Below are 21265 nucleotides of genomic sequence, written 5' to 3' on the forward strand. Positions count from 1 at the left end.
TTGAAAGGGTTAAGTGGCTAAATTGGGTCAGTGATGATACCTGTCCAGCCTTTATTTATTCCAGTCACGAAGGTTATATTCATAAACTTCTCACATTACTGATGTAAGATTTTCCAAAACTATTAGTTATTTGCCATTTTTCATTTCGTCTCAAAACATAATGATTTGACCAAACAACAAGGACTTTGTTTAGAAAAATCTTTAAATTCTCTGAATTTGTTTGAACGTGTTGTCTGACATGTGTCTGTTTGATATATTTTCCTTTACGGTTTGTCGTCTCATACAAAACTGAATTTGTTCCATGATGTCTGCTTTATGAAATACCACATGATTTCTGATCTGTATAGAATAATCATAATTCAGATTTAACTGAGCTCTGTGTACGGTTAATGTAGATTGTAAAATGTATGAAAACTTGAATTTATATCCTCCTGAGACCCGGTAAGTAAAAGTTTTGGTTTTGTTATATTACATAATTGCTTTGATTGTAAACAGTATAATGACACAGTTTTTCAGATGTTTTTTTTTTGTTTTTACTTAATGAAATGTACAGAAGCGTATTGCATTCACACGAAAAAAAAAAAAATTCAGCTGTTTTTCCGAAATTAACAAGATAATTGTCTTGTGAAAACACAGCCGAATTTTTATTTTTTGTGTGAATGCAATACGCTTCCGTAGAAAATGTCCTGGGCAGTGGACTTTTTTTTTTTTTTTTTAAATAAAGCTGTGAAACTCTTGTCCGCTGCAGGGGAAAACAATGCATTGGGTCTCAGGAGGATATTAATAAGACATAATGAATATTAATAAGACAAATTAATATTAATAAAACATAATTTATATTAATAAGATATATTTATATTAATAAGACATAATTTATATTAATAAGATATATTTATATTAATAAGATATCATTTATATTAATAAGACATAATTTATGTTAAGAAGACATAATTTCTATTAGTAAGACAGTTTATATTAATAAGACACAATTTCTACTAATTAGACGTAATTTCTACTAATAAGACATAATTTATATAATAAGACACAATTTCTACTAATTAGACACAATTTATACTAATAAGAAATCATTCATATTAATAAGTCATAATTTATATTACTAAGACATAATTTACATTAATAAGACATAATTTTTATTAATAAAATATCATTACCTCCGCCAAGGAGGTTATGTTTTTGCCAGGGTTTGTTTGTCTGTCTGTTTGTTTGTCTGTCTGTTTGTTTGTTTGTTTGTTTGTCTGTCCGTTAGTGTGCAACATAACTCAAAAAGTTATGGACAGATTTGGATGAAATTTTCAGGGTTTGTTGGAAATGGGATAAGGAAGAAATGATTAAATTTTGGTGGTGATCGGTGGTGGGGGGGCCCACGGGGGGGGGCCACTGATCAGCCTTGGCGGAGGTCTGCGCTCTCCGAGTGCTTCTAGTTTCTATTAAAACATAAAGTGCGCTTGTTTTGGACTCCGGCTCCTCCTGCTTCAGTGTGGATGTGGGCGGAGCCGCTCAGCCTTTCTCTCCTCCCCGGTCCCCTCCTCGGAAGTAGACGTATCCGTCTATATTCCGTTCTTTTCTTTTTATACATTTTTATTTAAAAAGGACCCCTCTTCCCCGCAGTCGGCACTATGGACGCGAAGATGGAGGACTAACCGGAGGACCCGGAGCCGACCCGCCCCCCTCTTTATCCGGATGAAATCCCACTGTCGTTTTCTCCGCTTCTCAGGGGAGGTAAGACTCACCGGGCCCGTCTATGTCCTGGAGCACAACGGACACAAGCCATTTAAATGTCCGCTCACATTCAGCTGGCGTCGACCAAAACTAACCAGTAGATGAAAGTGAAACATGTTTAAGGGGATAATGTCCTAACTGTGGTTTTAAAGACAGGTATAAAGAATAAAATTTTAGGTGACGTCACATCAGAAAAGTGTCGGCTAAACTGACAGGTTAGCTTAGCTCCAGGAAGTAGTCCGCTCCCGCACCTGCTGCAACAGGCCGGTGTTTGTAGGGTTTGGAACTTACGCAGACATTTAGGTGTTTTCCAGAAACACTAGGAGGAGAATTTAATTCCCCTTTCATGTCAGTATTTATATCCAGACATATTTTATCAGAGTTAGCAGTAGACGTCGCTGTTTACATGTTAGCCGGCTACAGCACCAATGGAGACTTTATTATTATTATTATTATTATTATTATTATTGGTTTTTCCTCTGACATAACCTTTGTTTTTGTTGCTTTTTATGTACACGTTTGTTTCATGTTTAGATGGAGGGTTATTTCTCATACAAACATCAGTCAGAGGAGTTGGTTTGCTGTTAGAACCTATGGCCTTATCTGTATTTACATATTCACAGGCAGTGTGACCAAAAATGTCATGATTAGTGTTCCCACGTCGGTCAAATTCGATAACGAAACATAAATATGAGGTCATTATTTGTGTTCAGTTTGAATGTGAATACTAAAAATAACCCGTCAGACACACACACCTGTAGTGTCCAGTTTCATGGTATGTAGTTTGTTTGTTTATGTTATGTCACTGTGAACAGATCAGGTTCCATATGCTGACTTAAAGAAAACAGATCTGAGTCAACTACGAGCAAAAAAGGTCAGATTTGAGCCACTTTTGTTTCCAGTTTTCCTAAATCTCATCATGGTTGTCCTCAGGTATGTACAGGTCTGACCTCCTCCAACCTTTGGGTTTGATATGAGCTGTAGAATAGGAGTAAGAAAAGTAGAGCTGAAATGATTAATCAACTCAAAGTGATAAAAGAAAAATCATTCAATCACAATTCTCCTGAATCAAGCTTTGTTTCCTTCATTTCTCTGCTGTTAAACATTGGTTCAACTGTTGTGTTTCACACGGACACTTATTGTGACGCACAGAGAAGGTTTAATTCAGGAAACTGCAATAGAATATTTCCCTTCAATCAATTTGAGTCCATTTATCAAATTGTGAATTTTTGCATTCACTTCAAGCACCAAATGGATTAATTGTTTCAACTCTAAAGAAAAGTAAGAATCATTAAATATGTTTTGGTCCAAATAGATATTGAATAGTTAATACAACTACTACTAATAATAATAAATGGTTGATATAGAATAGACCTAGTGCGTTGACCCGTGGGGAACCCTGGGTTCTAGATCCTCTGATCCAGTTCATTTCTTTCCTTTCTTTTCTTAGTAAATTCCATGGTCATTTCAGTTGAATAACCTCTCAGCTGGCATGTCTGTTTCTACACAGGAAAGCTGACACCATGGCAACGTGGCCCTATTGTTTATCTGTTGCTAGGTAACCCATGTCAATGATGATTATATGATTCTGGGCATTGCTATTGGAATGTCGCGTTTCCACTACATAGTACCGGCTCGACTCGACTCGGCCTTTTTGCGTTTCCATTATGAAGAAGGACCTGGAATCTGGTACCTGGTACTAGTTTTTTGGTATCACCTCCGCCGAGGTTCCAGGACTGGGGACCAGTGTAAATGTGACGTGTAAACACTGTAGACCACTGATTGGTCAGACAGTTGTCTCTGTGACCCACCCTTTTACAAAAAACAGATGCAGAAGTTTCCAGTAAATCTGTCGGTAGGTGAATCCACATGATGACAGTCTGGAAAACTACACCATTCAGTCAGGAGATTCAGTCTTTGGTGGCCAACGTAAAAATTCAGCATGAGTTTGACGAGACAACATGAAACAAGCGAGTTTATCAGCAACTCTGAGCAGACGACACGGAAGTAACGCGCCGCATCGCTATGACGACCAGGTACTGTAAAGTTGGTAGTATCCTGTAATGGAAATGGTCTCCAAGAGTAGGACCTGGTACCAGAGTCGAGTCGAGCTAGTTCCACGTAGTGGAAACGCGGCATTAGGTTATTGTATTAAAAATCCCATATCTCCCAAAATATTGATCCGATTAACTTGCTGTTTTCACCAGTCTGTTCATTGACCATAAATCCATAAGTATGACAGACTGCAGCAGTCAGCTGTGTATGGGTTTAGTGTGACGCCTTAGACACACTGTCCACTTCCCTTTTATAATGTATGATAGTGTCTGACACTGAGGGACCTGCAGACGTCATGTTTAACCATCGTGAAGGTGCTGTGTTTGTGGCTGTCTTCATTAACAATTTCTTCAAACATCTTCTCTGATTAAACTACTGTTCATTTCATATTTTATCTGTATACAGGGACACTGGGTTTATTTTCCTCGAGGCGATAAAAGGACTGTATATCCTGAGCAGCATCTCTGCCCATCTGAAGTGTCTTCTAACTAGACCTGGTCCAGATGGCTGGGGTCCTGGTCTGAAGTGTCTTCTAACTAGACCTGGTCCAGATAGCTGGAGTCCTGGTCTGAAGTGTCTTCTAACTAGACCTGGTCCAGATGGCTGGGGTCCTGGTCTGAAGTGTTTTCTAACTAGACCTGGTCCAGATGGCTGGGGTCCTGGTCTGAAGTGTTTTCTAACTAGACCTGGTCCTGATGGCTGGGGTCCTGGCTCAGGTCCTGGTGGATGTGGTCTGCTGATGTTCTGCCCTTCCTCTCCTCAGGTAGCTGTATCCAGTGGGGAGGAGGTAGGCTTAACCAGGGAACGGAGAGATGAAGTTCAGCGAACCCTGGGAAGGCCGGAGGCTGGCTGTTCTCCTGGAGAAGGCCGCCTCTAGGGAAGCCCACATGTGGAGGGTCTACTTGCCCAAGAAAACCTCCTCACAGGTCAGGCTTCACCACAATATGCACCGATGTGAACACTGTGATGTTTACCGTCAGAAAACACAGCTGTTGCTAGCTGAGGATTTTGTACATTTATAGTAGTAGGGTTGAAATGATATGAAAATTTCATATCACGGTTATTCTGACCAAAATTATCAGGGTTATCATTATTATCACGGTATTGTTGAAATTGTGCTCAAAAATGTTCAAAAAGTACTAATACACACACTGAAATAATTTAACCAAGTTGTATTAAAAAAAATAAATAAATAAAATAAACAAATAAAATAATTGGCACAATGTCCCTTCTGTTGCAGAAACATTCCAATATTAACCCTTAGTGGTCTGAGTCTATTTTGTCTGTTTTTCAGTCCTTTTGATTTTGCCTTTAAATACTATATAAACAAATGTTTACTATACCCATGTTTGGGATCTGTTTTTTCAGTACAGCTTCATCTATATCATCTGTCTATTATTTTTTCACTTTAACCTACTATAAAAACATAAAAGGACAAAAAATATATAAAATCTGATTTGAAAAATGTATATAATTTATTGCATACATAACACACAGATGCTTAACAAACCTTTTCAAAGACGTTAAAAGTGAATATTGTTTCCAAATATTAGGTATAGAAAATTAAAATTGTAATAAATTAAAACTATACTCAAATATTTGACATAAAAGCAGATCTTTACATAGACGTCTTCTCCTCTAAAAGTGTGATAATCAAACACAGTTATCATGATAATTAGAATTTAAACAGTAATACTAACCATCTGCAATTTTAACGCTGTTAATCGTTGCATCCCTCAGTAGTAGTTTGGTCGGCTGTGGCTCAGGACGTAGAGCGACCCAAACTGGACTAAACACTAAACAGAGGAGCTGCAGATAACCAGGGTTTGCACTTCCTGAACAGCTGATGTCATCCAGGAACACCAGGGCTGAGTTCAGAAAGAAAAGCATTCATGGAAAATGTCCTTTAGAGAGGGAACCAATACCACAGGTGAAGTTTTGGGATTAAGGAGGCACAATAATGATCGGTCCGATATTGAAAAAAATGACGTCATTCAGATAATTCCAATAATTAAAGCTTTCACCGATAAATCCAGCCCGTAATAATAAAGCTAAACTGCTTAGATTTGGCACACTTCACCAGTACACAGTGCACGTTGTTGCCTTGGCAACTGCCTAAAAATCAAGAAGGAGGAGGAGGAGAAGAAGAATGGACCAAGACCAAGAGGCAGATCCAGACCTCAGAGGCAGATCCAGACCCCAGAGGCAGATCCAGACCCCAGAGGAAGATCCAGACCCAGGGGCAGATCCAGACCCAAGAGGAAGATCTTTATTGGACTATTAACAGAGTTTAACACTGACTGGAAATAAGAAGAAAAGAACTGGAAGAATGGGAACTACTGGGGTTTGGGATCGGTATAGGTTAAGAGAAGCCGGAAGTTATCAGTTATCAATTGTAAAACACTATTATGGTTGATCTCTATCAAGGTTATTATCATTAACGAAAATTAACTGATGAAAATTAGAATTGAAAAACATTTTTGTTAACTGAAATAAATAAAAACTATAATTAAAAGAAAAAAATGGTAACTAACTGAAACTGTATTGTGTGTTTACAAAACTAACTAAAACGGATAAAAATTATGAATAAAATTCCCTTTGTTTTGGTCTTTGTCAATGTCGGATTGATACGAAATCGATTTATTTCCCTCAAGCATTTTTCTGTGCTGTCACCATACGACACTTTTTGCTCCGTCACTTGTGTTCACTTGTGGTTTCCAGTCGTCTTCTGGTCCCCACTCTACCTGGAAACATGGAGACTAAAGTTGGGAGAAAGCAGCAGAGTCCTGTCTGGGATTTATTTGAATACGACGTCAGAGAAGAAGAGAAAAGAGACGACTAAACTAAAACTAAACTAAGTATTTAGAAAAAAATGAAAACTAATAAAAACTATCAAACCTACTCTAGAAACTAATTAAAACAAACTGAATTAGAGAAAAAAAAAAGTCCAAACTAAATAAAACTAAACTAGAATGAAAAATCCAAAACTATTATAGCCTTGGTCTTTATATGGGATGTTTTCAGTCTTAATGCTCATACTGCAGCTCCTACTTTGTGCTGCTCTGTTGCTTGTCTTTTTTTTCTATCGTGTAATCAGAGTATTTTGGTCAAACAATCAGGCAATTATCTAATGATGTGACAGCTGCCGATCTGGGCTCAGAATAAATCCAGATAAAGACGTGTTATTGTCTGGTCCTTGGACCTGACACAGCGTCTGTAACCGACATAAAACCTGTGGAATGAGTCTTATCAGTACCTGTGACCTACTGAACAGGGGCGTCAACTGGGGTAAGAGGGCCAAGGGGCAGAAGGTGGCACCAGGTCAAACACACTCCTGTAGGATACAGCAAGGTTATAATGGTTTTGGATTTTTCATTATAGTTTAATTTTATTTCGTTTTGACTTTTTTTTTCTCTAATTCAGTTAGTTTTAATCCATTTTTAGAGCAGGTTTGCTAGTTTTTTTTAATTTTCGTTTTTTTTTCTAAATGTTTAGATCCAGTCTGATATGTGTGAAATATGAACACGACAAACAGTTGAGGTTAAAACCAGCTTCTATAAACCAGTGTGACCTCCCTTTGACTTGAACATGTCTTTAACCCTTTAGTTCAGACAATATGAGATTTATGGCATTAATTTACTGATGATTTATACCAGGAACAAACTGAACAAAGATCTGCAAAATGAGACACAAATAAATAAAAAATAATAATAATAAGAAATTAACACGAAGCGAAAATGAACAGAAAAGCAATCAACAAAATGAGCAACAAAATGAAGAAAATAAACAAAAAAAAACAAAAAAATGAACAAAACTAATCAACAAAATGATTAACAACATGAACAAAAAAAAATCAACAAAACTTAAAATCAACAAAATGAGCAAATGTATTAACAAAGTGAACAAAATAACAAAATGATTAACAAAATGAACAAAAATTTAAAAAAGAAAACAAAAATCAACTCATTGATTTACAAAATGAACAGAATAATCAGTCAATAATAATTTTCTTTTAATTATAGATTTTATTTATTTCAGTTAATGAAAATGCTTTTACAATTCTAGTTTTCCTCATTTCTTTAGTTTTCGTTGACGATGATAACCTTGATTCTGACTTAGTTTTTCTAAACCAGGGGTGTCCACATACGGCCTGTGGGCCAAAACTGGGCACCCCAAAGAGTCCAGTCCAGATCATATTGGTCTGAATGAACCTGAATGAACATGTATGTTTTCACACCTCTGTTCTAAACTGCCTAAAATAAAAAAAACAAACAGTATATATTATTTGTACATGATGTCTGAAAACGGCATCACTATTCTTTCATTCCAAAGAAAAAAAATTAGTCATAGTGGAAAATAAAAAGGGCAGTCCGGTCCTTGTATGACCGAAGCAGGAGCCTGGTTTGCATTGCCGGCAGTAAGTCAGACCTGTTCCAGGTGCATGTTGGACTCCGGCTGGGCTGCCCTTTGTCACCGGTTCTGTTCATAATTTTTATGGACAGAATTTCTAGGTGCAGCCAGGGGCCGGAGGGGGTCCGGTTTGGGGACCACAGGATTTCGTCTCTGCTTTTTGCAGATGACGTTGTCCTGTTTGCCTCATCGAACCTGGACCTTCAGCGTGTCCTGGGGCGGTTTGCAGCCGAGTGTGAAGCGAACGGGATGAGGATCAGCACCTCCAAATCCGAGGCCATGGTTCTCGACCGGAAAAAGGTGGTCTGCCCTCTCTGGGTCGGTGGGGAGTCTTTGCCCCAAGTGGAGGAGTTCAAGTATCTTGGGGTCTTGTTCACAGTGAGGGAAGGATGGAGCGTCAGATTGACAGACGGATCGGTGCAGCGTCTGCAGTGATGCAGTCGCTGTACCGGTCTGTTGTGGTTCAGAAGGAGCTGAGCCGAGAGGAGAAGCTCTGGATTTACCGGTCAATCTACGTTCCTACTCTCACCTATGGTCATGAGCTTTGGGTCATGACCAAAAGGACAAGATCCCGGATACAAGCGGTCGAAATGAGTTTCCTCAACAGGGTGGCTGGGCGCACCCTTAGGGATAGGGGGAGGAGCTCAGTCACTAGGGAGGAGCTTGGAGTAGAGCCGCTGCTCCTCCACGTCGAGAGGGGCCAGCTGAGGTGGATCGGGCATCTGTTTCAGATCCTCCTGGACGCCTCCCTGGGGAGGTGTTCCGGGCATGTCCCACCGGGAGGAGACCTCGGGGAAGACCCAGGACACGTTGGAGAGACTATGTCTCTCGGCTGGCCTGGGAACGCCTCAGGGTCCCCCCGGAAGAGCTGAAGGAGGAGTCTGAGGAGAGGGAAGTCTGGGCATCCCTGCTTAGACTGTTACCCTCACGACCCGGCCCCGGATAAAGTGGAAGAGAATGGATGGATGGGAAAAAAAAACCAAAAACAGACTCAAATGTTTTCTTTTATTTTATTTTGTAAAGTGGAAAGTGAACTACAGGACGTTTTACAGAGAACAGGCAGCTGCTTTTATTGAATGTATGTTTTCCTTTTTATTTGCTCTTGATGTTTTTATGCGGGGCAGTTTTATATGAAATGTGTTTGTAAAAGTAAAGTGAAACTAAAGCTGTCCAACGACATGTGAGGACCAGGCTTATTACCTGTAATTAAATAAACATTGAAAACAGAACTATGTGATGAACTTTAACCTGACTCTATTCAAACACATGATCATCAGCTGAAAGACACCAGGCCTTATTTGAACAACAAAACTGAAACTAAACTCATCAGCGGACAGTAAAACAGTAATTATAGTAATAAGGTCTGATAGTGACCACAGTGACCTCTGACCCCGTGACAATAAACAGTTAGAAATGTACGACCTGTTGAATCAAACCTGAGGATTTGGTTGATTTTTGCTCATTTTGTTGATTTTTTGTATGTTTGTTTTCTCTTTTTTTTTTGGGGGGGGGGGTCATTTTGTTCATTATTTTGTTCATTATTTTGTTCATTTTTGGTTTTAGTTTATTTTTTTTATTTTTTTGTTTATTTTGTTAATCAATTTGTTCATTTTGTTGATTATTTTGTTCATTTTTTGTTTATTTTTTGTTCATTTTGTTAATCAATTTGTTTTTGTTTTTTTTAACTTTTGTTCTTTTTGTCAATCAATTTATTTTTGTTTTGTTAATGCATTTGTTCATTTTGTTGATTTTGTTGATTATTTTGTTAATCAATTTGTTCATTTTGTTGATTATTTTGTTCTTTTTTTGTTTATTTTGTTTATTTTTTGTTCATTTTGTTAATTTGTTGATTTTTTAAAAAAAACTTTTGTTCATTTTGTCAATCATTTTGTTATTTTTGTTTTGTTAATACATTTGTTAATTTTGTTTATTTTGTTGATCATTTTGTTAATCAATTTGTTCATTTTGTTGATTATTTTATTCATTTTTTGTGTTTATTTTGTATATTTATTTTTTTCATTCATTCCAAAGAAAAAAAATTAGTAATAGTAGACAAAAAAACCAGACTGGAATGTTTTTTTAAAAAATTTATTTTGTAAAGTGGATTTATCTTTACGTTTAAAAGTGAACTACAGGACGTTTTACAGAGAACAGGCAGCTGCTTTTATTGAATGTATGTTTTCCTTTTCATTTGCTCTTGATGTTTTTATGCGGGGCAGTTTTATATGAAATGTGTTTGTAAAAGTAAAGTGAAACTAAAGCTGTCCAACGACATGTGAGGACCAGGCTTATTACCTGTAATTAAATAAACATTGAAAACAGAACTATGTGATGAACTTTAACCTGACTCTATTTAAACACATGATCATCAGCTGAAAGACATCAGGCCTTATTTGAACAACAAAACTGAAACTAAACCCATCAGCGGACAGTAAAACAGAAATTATAGTAAGAAGGTCTGATAGTGACCACAGTGACCTCTGACCCCGTGACAATAAACAGTTAGAAATGTACGACCTGTTGAATCAAACCTGAGGATTTTGTTGATTTTTTGCTCATTTTGTTGATTTATTTATTTATTTTTGGTTCATTTTGTTAATTAATTTGTTCAATTTTTGTTGATTTTTTTTTTTTTTTTTTTTTTTTTAACTTTTGTTCTTTTTGTTATTTGTTAATACATTTGGTAATTTTGTTTATTTTGTTGATTATTTTGTTGATCAGTTTGTTTATTTTGTTGATTATTTTGTTCTTTTTTTCATTTTGTTTATTTTTTTTGCTCATTTTGTTAATCAATTTGTTGATTTTGGTTTTCTTTTTAAAATTATTGTTCATTTTGTTCATCATTTTGTTATTTTGTTCATTTTGATTATTTTATGAATACTTTTGTTGATTTTGTTGATTTTGTTAGTTTTTGTTGATTTAAAAAAACAAACTTTCATTTGTTAATCATTTTGTTGATTATTTTGTTCGTTGTTGGTTTATTTAGTTTATTTATTTTTATTCTTTTTGTTTATTTTGTTCATTTTGTTAATCAATTTGTTGATTTTGTTGATTTTTAAAAAACTTTTGTTCATTTTGTTAATCAATTTGTTGATTTTGTTTTTCGTTTTCTTTTTAAAATTTTCGTTCATTTTGATGTGAAGGCACATGCTCTGGTCTGAGGGTAGAAGGAGGTTCGCTTTGACCTCTGACCCCTGGAGGTGTAAAGGAGGAGCCCCCCCCCCCCCCCCCCCCAAAAAAAAAAAGGGGGACAGCCCTGTGGTGAACGTCATCAGACGGTGCTGGATGTAGGCCGACCGTTTTTAGGTTGGACCTGTTGGAGCACAGAGGCTCAGCAGTGTCGGGTTTCCAGCCCTGACCTTTGACCTTTGACCCCTGATCCTGGGTCACTGATACGCTCTCCTCACTGAGCGACTGTGATTAAAGCACAACTCAGTCTGTTTCAGAGGGACAGAGGATTTTGGTTCTGTTTTGGAAATGAATTTATTCTAAATTAGAACAACAATGCAGCCCATCTGAAGTCAGTTTGCTAATTTTTCCAACTTTATTGTTTTTATTGATTCATAATGTTAAAAATATAAAATATAAAAATAATGTTATGATGTTAGTTATGAACTAATAGAACTTGAACAGGATCTTAAACTGTAATGTCTGTAAAACATTTAAGTTTTAACACAGGGGCCTCTGAGCTCAGTGCCTCTCTCTCATTGGCTGTTGGTTGCAGAGGCTGTTTTCGGTCGCTCACCCTGTTGTTGTTGTTGTTGTTGTTGTTGTCGTCCTGGTTGCCTAGGATACAGACATCTCCCCGGCTCAGCGGGACGAGGCGGTGCGCTGGTTGACCGAACTCCACAGGAGGCTGCAGCTGTACCCAGAAACCCTGGTGTTGGCCGTCAGCATCCTGGACCGCTTCCTCGCTCCCATCAAGGTAACCACCGACCAGCGCCGCATTACAGCGTTTATCTGTTATCAGTTATTTTCTGTGATTATGTTCATCTTTTCATTATTTTACTCACTTTTTGTTGAGTTTGGCTCTTTTTTTTTCAGTATTTTACTCAAATTTTGTTCAGTTTTGTTCATTTTTTTTCAGTATTTTACTCAAATTTTGTTCAATTTTGTTCATTTTTTTCATTATTTAACAATTTTTGTCCAGTTTTTTCATTTTATTCATCATTTTACTCAATTTTTGTTCCGTTATATTCATTTTTTCAATATTTTACTTCATTTTTGTTTTGTTTTGTACATTTTTTCATTATTTTACTCAATTTTTGTCCAGTTTTTTTTCATTGTTTTACTCAATTTTTGTTCTTTTTTTTTTTTTTTTCCATTTTTTTCAGTATTTTACTCAAATTTTGTTCAATTTGTACATTTTTTCCTTATCTAACTAGAGTTTTGTCCAGTTCTTTCATTTGTTTTCATCATTTTACTACATTTTTGTTCAGTTTTGTTCATTTTTTCATTATTTTACCCATTTTTTGTTCAGTTTTGTTCATTTTTTTCATTATTTTACTCAGTTTTTGTTCAGTTTTGTTCATTTTTTCATTATTTTACCCATTTTTTGTTCAGTTTTGTTCATTTTTTCATTATTTTACTCAGTTTTTGTTCAGTTTTGTGCCGCTTATCTGTCCAATCGTTTGTGTATTGATGGATGGGCTGTTGGTCCGTAGGCTCGTCCAAAGTACCTGCGCTGCATCGCCATCGCCTGTTTCTTCCTGGCTGCCAAAACCTGTGAGGAGGACGAGGTGAATGCCACATACACACACACAAACACACACACACACAAACAACACAACTGTACATTAGACACACAATGAAAACACCGACACGTTCAGCATCATGTGCAGTCAGTTCACCTGTGTGTGGTGTTTTCATTCAGTGGGCTGAAGTTGGACTGAAACAAATATGAAATTAAATTTTAAAAAAATATATATGAAATGAAATAAAAAAAAAAATATATGATTTCAGGTTGAAGTTCTCACTAAACAGCCCAGTTTGGGATCAACAGTGTGTGTGTGTTTCTTTTTTTTTTCCATTGTATTTATTGCTTGTTAATTTACTTGTTTATTTTTGTTTATTTCGTTAATTACTTTATTTTATTTAGTTCTTTGTCCTTCTTAAAATTATTTTGATCATTTTTTTTAAATTCTGTTCATTTATGCACAATTCGGATTTTTCAGTGAAATCTGTTTTTTGTGTGTGTGTGCTCGTTCATATTCCACATTAAAGGTGGGGTGCAAGATGTTAGAAAATTGAGCAGGTACATTTTGAAAATACTCAGTTCAGAAGTCCAAACCCCTTTCTTCAAACATCCATCTGAAGCCACGCCTCCAGAGACGGGCGCAATGCTTGTTCCTGAGGGTTCACGAGCGCTGCACAGCAACAATTTGCTGGCTGAGGTTCCGGCCCTGGCTCCGGCCCTGGCTCCGGCCCTGTACGGCCCCGACCCCGGCTGAGGCTCCGGCCCTGGCTGAGGCTCTGGCTTGCAGATCCATGCATACCTCGTTCAGTCTCCTCCAACACCCCCGCTCTTCCAGAACAGCCCCAGTTCAGACCTATCTGACTAATGTTACATTTACTACTAATTGTTGTTTCTTTGTGGTTCTCATCCCCAGTGCTAACCCTGTTTTTCCTGGTTGTTTCTTTATGGTTCTCATGGTGCTAACCCTGTTTCTCCTGGTTCTCAGTGCGTTCCGTCTCTGAAGGAGCTGGCGTCCTCCAGCGGCTGTGGTTGTTCTCCGTCTGAGATCCTGAGGATGGAGAGGATCATCCTGGACAAACTGAACTGGGATCTGCACACCGCCACGCCACTGGACTTCCTGCACATCGTACGTCTGACACACACACACACACACACACACACACACACACACACACACACACACACACACACACAAAGCTCATGTAAAACCAGAGGCAGATCTTAGATCAGACCAGATCACATCAGATCAGACTGGATCAGCTGCTGCCCCCTGGAGGCCAAAAGCACTCACTATTTTTATTTGGATTGAAGGTTTTATTTTACTGACACCCAACAGGATCATCAGCAGAAACAGAAGAAACTGTACATGAGTCAGAGTTAGTGAAGTTTAACGGATGAATTCATGTCAGTAATAGTAGATAGCAGAGTCAGAGCTGTTCTTTGATTTTGTACATCTTTTCATTATTTTACTCAGTTTTTGTTGAGTTTTGCTAATTTTTGTCATTATTTTGCTCAATTTTTGTTCAGCTTTCTCCATTTTTTCAGTATTTTACTTTATTTTTGTTCAGTTTTGTCCATTTTTTCATTATTTAACTCAATTTTTGTACAGTTTTTTTTTTTCATTTTTTTCATCATTTTACTCAATTTTTGTTTAGTTTTGTTCATTTTTTTCAATATTTTACTTTATTTTTGTTCAGTTTTGTACATTTTTTGGTGTTTTACTTTATTCTTGTTCAGTTTTGTAATTTTTTTCATTTTTTACTCAGTTTTTGTTGAGTTTTGCTCATTTTTTCATTTTACTCACTTTTTGTTCAGTTTTGTTCATTTTTTCATTATTTTACTCAGTTTTTGTTGAGTTTTGCTCATTTTTTTCAGTATTTTACTCAAATTTTGTTCAGTTTTGTTCATTTTTCCATTATTTTACTCAATTTTTGTTCAGTTTTCTACAGTTTTTCATTATTTCACTCGAGTTTTTTTCAGTTTTGTTCAGTTTTTCAGTCTTTTAAGATTACATTATCATAAGAAGAAGAACATGGACAGACAATGATCTAGAACAATTACGATGGATCAACACATGGAAAATAGATGAACATTTATTTATATAAACTCCAAGTTTCATTATCAACATTTATAATTTCTTTTTTATTATAAATGTACAAAATTCAAGTAGTTTAAAAAAAAAAGTACCATAACACACTGTTTTCAGCATTTGTTACATTTAATAATGTTACTTATTGGACAGATATTGAAAGTTTAAGTTCTTCCTGGAAAAAGGTGCAAAAGAAGTGGCCAAAAAATATATATATATTTTTTTACACTTTTATAAATAGATAAATAAATTTAGGCCTGTTATTATGGTAGTCCTTAAAGCTGTGTGTGACTTTCATATTTTTCCAAAAAGACACTAATTATGTCATGATTATTACAACACATTAAAGAAACAGTTGGTACATTAAAGTATTTTTTACCACTTTGTAATGTTCGTAGAGCTTCAGATGTTTAAGGAATGAACTGAGTGATGAAGTGAAACATATGCCATTTCTATTTTAATATGACTGCCTTCTTTTTTTAAATTGGCCTCATCCATACTGAACTAAACACACTCAGTTGTGGTTTTGACAAATTGAATGTTAACAATGAAATCAGACTTTTAACGTCTACTATTTTCCTCGTCTTTTCCCATAGTTCCATGCGATGGTACGGTCATGTCGATCAGGTTATTTGGACGCCATGTTGGGAATGAACCGCTCCAAGCATCTGGGCGTGCTCACACAGCGACTCTACCACTGTCTGTCGGACCACACACTGATACAGGTAAGAAACGTACCGATACAGGTCATAAATGCACTGATACAGGTAATAAACACATGATATGGGTAATAAACACATGATACAGGTGAGAAAAGCACCGATACAGGTAATAAACACACTGATGCAGGTAAGAAACACACTGATGTATTATTATGTTATTAATTTACTGGTTTGGCCCACTGCAGATCAAATTTAGCTGAATGTACAGGGTGGGGAAGCAAAATTTACAATGAACATGTAGTTGTTTTTTCTCAGCAGACACTACGTCAGTTGTTTTGAACCCAAACATATACTGATGTCATAATCATACCTAACACTATTATCCATACCTTTGCAGAAACTTTTGCCCATATGAGTAATCAGGAAAGCAAACGTCAAAGAGTGTGTGATTTGCTGAATGCACTCGTCACACCAAAGGAGATTTCCAAAATAGTTGGAGTGTCCATAAAGACTGTTTATAATGGAAAGAAGAGAATGACTATGAGCAAAACTATTACCAGAAAGTCTGGAAGATACTATTAAAGAAGAATGGGAGAAGTTGTCACCCCAATATTTGAGGAACACTTGCACAAGTTTCAGGAAGCGTGTGAAGGCAGTTATTGAGAAAGAAGGAGGACACACAGAATAAAAACATTTTCTATTATGGACATTTTCTTGTGGCAAATAAATTCTCATGACTTTCAATAAACTAATTGGTCATACACTGTCTTTCAATCCCTGCCTCAAAATATTGTACATTTTGCTTCCCCACCCTGTAGAACTGAACTAAACTGAGTTTGACAGCCCTGTTCTAACTGGACTCACAGCAGTGGTTTGACCTTTAGTACCAGTACAAGACTTCCCATCGTTCTAATGCTGTTCTCCGTCCTCTGTGGTTCTGACGCTGTTCTCCGTCCTTCCTCTGTGGTTCTAACGCTGTTCTCCGTCCCTCCTCTGTGGTTCTAACGCTGTTCTCCATCCCTCCTCTGTGGTTCTGACGCTGTTCTCCGTCCCTCCTCTGTGGTTCTGATGCTGTTCTCCGTCCCTCCTGTGGTTCTGATGCTGTTCTCCGTCCCTCCTGTGGTTCTAACGCTGTTCTCCGTCCTTCCTCTGTGGTTCTAACGCTGTTCTCCGTCCCTCCTGTGGTTCTGATGCTGTTCTCCGTCCCTCCTGTGGTTCTAACGCTGTTCTCCGTCCTTCCTCTGTGGTTCTAATGCTGTTCTCCGTCCCTCCTCTGTGGTTCTGACGCTGTTCTCCGTCCCTCCTCTGTGGTTCTAATGCTGTTCTCCGTCCTTCCTCTGTGGTTCTGATGCTGTTCTCCGTCCCTCCTCTGTGGTTCTGACGCTGTTCTCCGTCCTTCCTCTGTGGTTCTGATGCTGTTCTCCGTCCCTCCTGTGGTTCTGATGCTGTTCTCCGTCCCTCCTGTGGTTCTAACGCTGTTCTCCGTCCTTCCTCTGTGGTTCTAACGCTGTTCTCCGTCCCTCCTCTGTGGTTCTGACGCTGTTCTCCGTCCCTCCTCTGTGGTTCTGACGCTGTTCTCCGTCCCTCCTCTGTGGTTCTGACGCTGTTCTCCGTCCTTCCTCTGTGGATCTAACGCTGTTCTCCGTCCCTCCTCTGTGGTTCTGACGCTGTTCTCCGTCCCTCCTCTGTGGTTCTAATGCTGTTCTCCGTCCCTCTTGTGTTCCTTCAGCTCAGAGGTTCCATGCTGGCCTTGGCCCTCGTCACCTTGGAGCTGGAGACCTGCTGTCCTGATTGGCTGGTTCTGACCATCGACCTGCTGAGGAAGGCTCAGGTAAAGCTCCTCCCCCTCCTCTGGGTTCTTTTACTGTCTGTATGCTCCGCCTCCTAAACCTCCTAAACCGTCTAAACCGTCTAAACCCTGGTTTGTGTCCTAGATCGACAGTTCGGAGCTGATCCGGAGTCGAGAGCTGGTGGCTCGTAGTCTGTCCACGCCCAGGTCTGCCCCGCCTCCTAACACCGTGTACATCTACCGCCCCCTGCAGGCGCTGGACCACGCCCCCCCGACGCCAACACCAGGTAAGCCCAGTTCATCCTCAGCACACAGAAAAGAACCTCCTCCAACTGTTGAACTGCAGATACAGATTAAAGCCTCATATTTCATCTGGATCTGGAGTTAGAAATTATATTTATATTTACATATTTATTAGTTCCTTCTGTCATCTGTCAGTGATTCCCACCAACACTGGTTCATATTATTATTATTATTATTATTATTATTATTATTATTATTATTATTTTTGGTTCTAGGTCAAATGTTAAATGTGTCAGTGTGTATTTTGTACTCACTTGGTAGAAGGATGTTAGTGTAGGAATTTAACACTGTTTATTATGGGATGGATTTAATGGATGGATCAGAATTTAAACAAATCAGACACAAATGAGCAACTGTTGAATTCAAATAATCTGAGCTTTAAGAACAGGAAGTGTGTTTAATATACTCACCTGGACACCACAGGGTTAAAGTGTGTTTAATATACACACCTGGACACCACAGGGTTAAAGTGTGTTTAATATACTCACCTGGACAGCAGAGGGTTAAAGTGTGTTTAATATACTCACCTGGACACTGGAGGTTTAAAGTGTGTTTAATATACTCACCTGGACACCACAGGGTTAAAGTGTGTTTAATATACTCACCTGGACAGCAGAGGGTTAAAGTGTGTTTAATATACTCACCTGGACACCGGAGGTTTAAAGTGTGTTTAATATACTCACCTGGACACCACAGGGTTAAAGTGTGTTTAATATACTCACCTGGACACCGGAGGGTTAAAGTGTGTTTAATATACTCACCTGGACACCACAGGGTTAAAGTGTGTTTAATATACTCACCTGGACACCGGAGGGTTAAAGTGTGTTTAATATACTCACCTGGACACCAGAGGGTTAAAGTGTGTTTAATATACTCACCTGGACACCGGAGGGTTAAAGTGTGTTTAATATACTCACCTGGACACCAGAGGGTTAAAGTGTGTTTAATATACTCACCTGGACACCGGAGGTTTAAAGTGTGTTTAATATACTCACCTGGACACCGGAGGTTTAAAGTGTGTTTAATATACTCACCTGGAATCCTGTTTCTGTGTCTGGTCTCAGGGACCGTCACCTCATCCACAGAGTCCTCCAGGGACCAGGTCCTCGCTGCTGCACCGGCCCGGCCTCACAGCTCCGCCTCTGGAGAGGGGAGTGGCGATGGCGTCCTGGCTCTGGTGTCTCCACCCACTCCCGTCCAGCGCCTGAGGAAGGTGACGCTGCGCTGCAAAGCTTCAACCAAGCGCAAAGTGAGTCCATGAACCCAACACACACACACAGGGAGCCATGGAAACGGACTCATATATGATCAACCTGGTCTTGAGTTTCTAAACATAGAAATAAACAGTGATAGTAATATAAAAAAATTTTGTGGAAAAAAAACCCCCAAAAGTTGAGTAAAATAGAAAAAACCCCCAAAACCAAACGAAATCATAGTAAAATCATGAAAAAATGTACGAAACTAAACAAAAATTTTGGAAAAAAAACGAAATGGGGGAAAAAAAACTGAAGAAAACCGAACAAAAGATGAGTAAACGAAACAAAAAATGCACATAACCAAACAAAATCTTTGTAAAATAATTTTTAAAATTTAGAAAACCAAACTAATATTTTGTAGAAAGAAAAACAAACTGAAGAAAACTTATTAAAAATTGAGTAAAATAAACAAAACCAAACAAAAACTTAGTAAAATAATTTTAAAATGTATAAAACTAAAATAAGTTTTTGTAAAAAAAAAAAAATAAGAAAGAAAAGGAATAAAACCGCTCAAAAGTTGAGTAAACCAAACAAAAAATTAAACGAAACCAAATAAAAAATTAGTAAAATATATATTTTTTAAATGTATAAAACAAAACAACAATGTAGTAAAAAAAACAAAAAACAGTTGAATAGAACAAAAGTTGAGTAAACATAAATAAAAAATAAACAAAACCAAACAAAACTTAGTAAAATAATACCAAAAATTTACAAAACTAAAAATTTGGGGAAAAAGAACCCTGAAGAAAACTGAATGAAAGTTGAGTAAAATAAACTAAACCAAACAAAACCTTAGTAAAATATTTTTTTTTTAAATATACAAAACTAAACAAAAATTGTAAAAAAAAAAAATAAAAATTGAGGAAAACTGAATGAAAGTTGAGAAAATAAACAAAAAATTAAACAAAACCAAACAAAACTTTGTAAAATAATTTTCAAAAATGTACAAAATTAACCAAAAATTATGTAAAACATAAAGAAAGGAAAAAAAAAAACAAGTAAAAGATTAAAATAAAAAAGCTCCAACCTGACCAAACGTCGGTTTAAATCGTAGCTGACTGAATGTGAATGTGAACACTTTCGCTGATGATGCGTTAGTTTTTTTTCTTTAAATCTGCGTCGTCTCCGTTTCCAGGTGGATGAGATGGAGGTGGACGACTTCTACGACGCCATCAAACGCCTCTACAACGAAGATGTCACCACCAGTACCGCCGCTGCCATCCAGGAGGGGGCGCTACCGGACGGAGGCTCCTCCCCCTGCCCGCCCCTGCAGCCCATCAGCGCCCCCTAGGGACCAATCGGGTACCGGGTCACCGAAAACCACCTGAACAGCGACTTCATCCGAGCCGTCGGTTTCATCCGAATTCTGACCTGAAATAATTGGACTTTTTTACGACATGAAGCGCTCGTCGTAAATAAGACGACTAAAGCGTTTCCGCGTTCACGCCTCAGTCCGCGGTCGTCGTTTTTTCGGACGACCGACTCAATGTTCCCTGTCGTCGTGACCAAATAAAATCCCATAAACTGAACGGATCGGCTGAATTCTGCCGCTGACTTCGCTGTTTTTTGGTTTTTTCGGTGCGGAGCCGTCCTCAGGTCAGTTCCATCGACCCCCACAGCCGACAACAGAGCCCACAAATACGACAAAAAAAAAAAAAATAAACGACGAAAAAGTAAAAAAATCTGCTGCTGCTACTTTTCTGATTCTATTAAAAACAAAAGGTCAAAAAAATAACAAAGAGAAAACCTTCAAAAAAAAAAAAACAATTGACTTTTTTTTTTTTTTACCCTGTGTGTTTGTTCGTCGTTTCCTCCTGTTGTTTTGTTGTTTTCTGTCTGTTCATATATTTGTGTTCTTCTTCTCTTTCTCTGCATGTTTTCTTCTATTTATACGTGAAATCAGTCGAACTAATCCAGTGTAGACGAGTATCTAGAACCGCCCACGTTGAAGAAAAGGAAGAAGCTCGTGCCACAAACGTCCCTTCCATCCTTACGTTTTCGCTCTCGGCTTGTTGCGAATCCAAGTTTCTCAGGTTGGGATTTTTTTTTTTTTTCGCTAAAACGAACATTTAAAGAAGAAAAATTTCCCCCCAGGTTGTTTTCCAGTGGGACAAATAGCTGCTGCTGTTACTAATAATTTATCATTTAATATCCTGACGCTCTGTTGTCGTTGCTGTGGATCTGCCGGGGGCTCCTCCGGGTCCGTGAACGCATCGCTGCACCAGGAAATCACACTCAATAAAGAGCCTGAACACACCACGACGG

The 21265-nt window shown here is 37.9% G+C and overlaps 1 protein-coding gene across 2 annotated transcripts; it reads left to right on the plus strand.

Moving 5' to 3' along the window:
* Positions 1-1524: 1524 nt before the first annotated feature.
* Positions 1525-21257, plus strand: LOC115416492 (cyclin-I-like). 2 transcript variants are annotated; one of them, XM_030130269.1, is made up of 10 exons: positions 1525-1740; positions 4559-4721; positions 11996-12130; positions 12870-12944; positions 13887-14027; positions 15587-15715; positions 17382-17483; positions 17587-17728; positions 18809-18993; positions 20136-21257. In XM_030130269.1, the coding sequence occupies exons 2-10, from the start codon at positions 4608-4610 to the stop codon at positions 20289-20291; spliced, it is 1179 nt and encodes a 392-aa protein (XP_029986129.1). In that variant the 5' UTR covers positions 1525-1740; positions 4559-4607; the 3' UTR covers positions 20292-21257. The 2 variants fall into 2 exon arrangements, with proteins under 2 accessions (XP_029986129.1, XP_029986130.1); XM_030130270.1 differs by lacking the exon at positions 1525-1740 and having other exon boundaries at positions 4542-4721.
* The last annotated feature ends 8 nt before the right edge of the window (positions 21258-21265 follow it).

The sequence above is a fragment of the Sphaeramia orbicularis genome, unplaced genomic scaffold (assembly GCF_902148855.1).
Source record: "Sphaeramia orbicularis unplaced genomic scaffold, fSphaOr1.1, whole genome shotgun sequence".
NCBI lineage: Eukaryota > Metazoa > Chordata > Actinopteri > Kurtiformes > Apogonidae > Sphaeramia > Sphaeramia orbicularis.